This window comes from Poecilia reticulata, linkage group LG3, assembly GCF_000633615.1.
Source record: "Poecilia reticulata strain Guanapo linkage group LG3, Guppy_female_1.0+MT, whole genome shotgun sequence".
NCBI lineage: Eukaryota > Metazoa > Chordata > Actinopteri > Cyprinodontiformes > Poeciliidae > Poecilia > Poecilia reticulata.
Window position 1 is genome coordinate 27,572,707 of NC_024333.1, and position 4,482 is coordinate 27,577,188.

Sequence of the window (4,482 nt, forward strand, 5' to 3'; positions counted from 1 at the left end):
AGCTGCCACTGTGGAAAAAACTGGATTATTATTTAAATTCTTCACATTTTGCCCCTCATTTTACACCATCCATTTCCTCTCTTACGCACAAATATTGGTTTATTTGTCTTGATAAAAGTAGTTTATAGATATCGACCGTATGAGTCGACATTGTCTAATTGTTACGTGAATGAATGCATCCAAGAAGGAAAGTTGTTGATTAAAAGTATAAAGGTTGGAGTTTCACTACACTGTAAAACAGAGTAGTTTCAAGTGAAACTGAATGGCTTAACTTGAAAATGAAAGTCCACCTGCTGCCCTGAAATGCAACTTAAGTCATCAAGAAAATTGTTTTGGTTTTAACTCAGAAATTAAATTTCATGAAGTTGATTTAACAAGACACAAGTTGTCTAAACATTGTTTTTTAAGTTCATTAATTGTGAGTTTTAACTTAATGCTGCAATTTAAACCAAATAATTATTTCACAATATGCAAATAAAAACTACTCTCACCTGGTTAAAGAGCCACATTTCKGTATTATCAAGTTAAAATAACTACTTATTTTACTTTAGAATAATTAAAATTTTTGTTTCAAATTACATTAACAACATTTGTGATCTAATAATGAATTTTATTAAACATCACAATGAATTCAGCTTGAAAACATTTAGTGTGAACTGGACATTATCCTCAAGCTTTAAAATAAACATTTACCTTAATAACACAGGAGTCAGATCAACCTAACGCACTTCCATCTCTGAATACAAAAACAGCCGCTAAGCATTCTGGGAAATAGTTCCCGCTCCTCTTTTTCTTTTTTCAGTTTTTTAAGTGCAAACCTAAAAACTCTAATTTATTCAACTCTTATTAAGTTAACACAACCTACTACTGTAAATGTATCTTTCTCAAACTCACATTTAGGATCAAAATCTAAAACTCGTTACATTTATTTGACTTAAAGAGCAGAAGACAGTTGACACAACTAAATGTGGCTCAAATGTTTTACAGTGAGGTAACTTCATGTATCTTTCTTAAAGGGGATCTATTATAAGGATTCACATTTTGCATTTTCATGCTTCTATTTTGGTCTCAACAGTTTAAAAACACCCAGCTGTTTTTGGCAGTAAGGTGATGCTAAAAAATGTCTTCTTAAAACCCACCAACATCAAGAGGGTGGATGTGATTTTGGAAAATTCAAAGTTGTATATTTGAAGAGAAAAAAGACGGAAACAGAACATTTTTATTAAAAAGTTATGCCGTTTATGTTATTWCTCCCAGAGTAATTTTTGGTAAAAATTTAATTTAGGAGTATTTTTACTATGTTATACTTGTTATTGTTACTTTTACTTCAGTAACTTTATTAAGAAGTATGTCTACTCTTACTTGAGTCTGATGATGTCATTTTTAAATATTAAATAATTGATGTTTTAATCAGTCACTCAGAACTTGAGTCGTAGCCTATTTTACTTTTACTTGAGTAAAAATAAATTGAGGTAGTGCCAGTCTTACTTGAGTACAATTTTCAGATACTCTACCCACTTCTGATTATTTATGGACATATTTACCACCAGGTAATCTTTCTTGGTTATCACTAATAGAGAGATTAATAACAAGACTATYAAGTTTCTTGCCTGTTTCACCTGTAGCCGATCACATGATCACATGAAGCGTTTCCTATTTTAGCCAAGCTAACAGAAGCTTCCTATTGGATAATTACTAAATGGGCGACCATCTTTCAGCTGCTAACAAGATATTTAACACATTTAACTGATGCAATGAGTCTCATTTCTAAAACAACCATGCCRACAGTCACATCCTGTGGTCCTGGAAAAGATGTCAGTCTGTTTAAGAAAGGTCAAAGATCAAATCACTGGCACTGGCACAGCGAATGCAAGCTGTAATCAGTTAAAGCAGAATATTATAAGTGGGATTCTACAGGAATCCATGCTGGGACTACTTATTGTACATTGGTAAATTTATAAGCGCTTGAGAGGACACCAACATGGTTAAATAAATATATATTCATTAAAAAAATAATTTTCTTATGCTCTTAGGTCTGTCATGTTAGTACTATTTGTAGCAAAGCTCTTATGATTGCGTTGATTTAGTGTGTGAACTTACACGACTTATCATGGCTTAAACGGAACATATTTTACTAAATATGAAAAAAATCCAGTTTTATTATCTTCAGTGGGAGGAGTTACACTCCAGAGATTTATCTTAGCATTTCACTGATTTTGTTGGGACTTCAGCAGTTTTTATTGATGATGAGTATCTGAGCTGGAGAAAATACATTTTTATTAGCAATACATTTATAAACATATTAGTATTATAAGACGAGCATCATCCTCTTATCACTAAAAAGCGTAATTTTGTTTTAAGAATTAGTTTAGTTTATCCTTGTTCACATTGTGATCTGGTTTGGACTTGACATTTTCTTTCAGCTCTTCATAAACTTTTAGTTCTTCAGAAAAACTTCCTGCATCTATTTATATTTCAAAGGTCTTTTCAAAATGAACTTATATGAGCAAAAGAAAGAAATAGTTCTTATACAACTCCTAAGTCTTTTAAAGCAGTTTCCCACAAGTAGAGAATAATTTTTATAACTTTATAACTGACAGTTATTATGTTTACTCACAATCGGATGCAATGTATTTACTCTACTTCGACCCTTTAATCTATCAGTCATTTCTTGTCCTTTTGTGCATTTTAATATGCTAAATAAACTTAAATGCATTGRATTAATCGTAACTTTTAGTATGAACATGGTATAAAATATAACAAGTATTTGAACTTCTTTAGAATAAAATTTAAAGACTCCTTTATATTCTGGGAAAACTCTTTATAAAGTTTTTGCATTTGTGTTCAAGTTATAAAAATTATAACAAACTGACGTCCCCTTCCACTTTAGTTTGGTTACAAAAAGATAAAATATTGTATYTGCTCCTCTTTTGCTCTTATAAGAAATTTATTATTTTTGACTTTTTTATGGTAATAAACAAAAACTTGCCTAATTTAGGAAATAAATGACTCAAATATATTTTTCTACACTTGTTAAAGAAACATGCAGCTCTAAGTTAACCTCTAAAAATGTTTATGTAAAGTTTCAGGTGAGCGTTTTGAGGAGAAACAATGTTTCTAACTGAATGCACCACTTCACATCAATACAAGATGTGTCCTGGCGCTGAATTAGGGTAAAATAAAAATCCTCACTCAYTTGTCGTGGTTGGCTATCCGATGCCCTCCGCTCTCCTCTTCTCCTCACCAGAAGCTTTCAATGCGTTGCGGGGAATCTTTCCTCCGATGCGTGTCTCCTCTGCGCGGTGCTGAGGAGGGCGGACGGACCGGCGCTCCGTCTTCCCTCTGCTTCCCTTCGTGGCTTTCAGCGCTAATCGGACACTGGTCGGTGCTGTTAGGGGTATTTTTCAGTAAACAGTTTATCTGGTTTCTCTGTCTCTTGTGGTTTCTGCCAGCTCTCCAGTTGGCGACGCGCTCCGTGTGCGCTCAGGGTTTTGAGCGCACCGGTGACTTGTTACCGAGAGGAGGAGGAAAGGAGGTCCGTGGTACGGAGAGGTGGTCCCCAAACGTGGACACTTATTAGTGTCCAAACACTCATTTGGACACTCAACACTCATTAGTTTCTGACCGTGGAGCAAAAAGTGTGTATGAATTATAGGGGCGCCGCCTTAGAGGGGGCGCCAGAATTATTTCTGTTTGTGATAGAGGGATGTGATCAGAGTGTGGGTAGAGTAACCAAAAAAATGCACTCAAGTAAGAGTAGCACTACTTCAACACATTTTTATTCAAGTAAAATGTAACCATCCAAAAATTACTCAAGTAAAAAAGTACTTTGTAAAAAGTCTGCTGAAGAATATTCAGTAACTGATCAAATTATCAATAATTTAATATTTAAAAATTACATAATCAGACAGACCAAAATATAAAATTAAGTGGAAATTTTGGAATTTTAAGGATAAAAATTACAATAATTGATATAAGTAACAAAAAATAAAATCAGGCAATATATATATATATATATATTTTCCAAATGAGTTTCTTTCAGTAAAAAACTTTAGCAAAAACTGCAGGTGTGTGTCTGAGTCTGGTGAAGTTTTGGTTATTTTAAACATCATATATAATTTGTCGACATCAAAACAAGAGTGTATTTAATGTACATAGGGGCAGCAGAGGTCAGAGTCTCTAATGTTTAACCAGAGAAGGTGCTGTAAACCAGCTGCTGTTGAACGCACAGCTACGTTATTATCACACTCAACCCCTGCAATCTAACACATCCTATTTGCTTTAGGATATTTACTCATCACTATGGTCACACTGTCAGTCCTGACTTTCTTTACAGACTTCTCATAAATGACGAGAGAAGAGAAACGAAAGACATTCTTCAGTMATTTACAGCACGCTTATGATTAATTGTCGATTAATGGTTTATTAAATCAAACTTAATTCTAGTCGATTAACATTTAACACCCGCTTAGATCTGCTTTC

The 4,482-nt window shown here is 33.6% G+C and overlaps 1 protein-coding gene across 1 annotated transcript in view; it reads right to left on the reverse strand.

The window, feature by feature from the left end:
* LOC103462837 (potassium channel subfamily K member 2-like) overlaps window positions 1–3,595 on the reverse strand; it is a 23,224-nt gene extending 19,629 nt beyond the window's left edge. Inside the window, exons 1-2 of the mRNA XM_008405846.1 lie at window positions 3,516–3,595; window positions 3,245–3,388 (exon numbers count right to left, since the gene is read on the reverse strand). Of these exons, the coding sequence (XP_008404068.1) occupies window positions 3,245–3,388; window positions 3,516–3,595 (224 nt within the window). The remainder of the gene's footprint in view (window positions 1–3,244; window positions 3,389–3,515) is intronic.
* Between the last annotated feature and the right edge of the window lie 887 nt (window positions 3,596–4,482).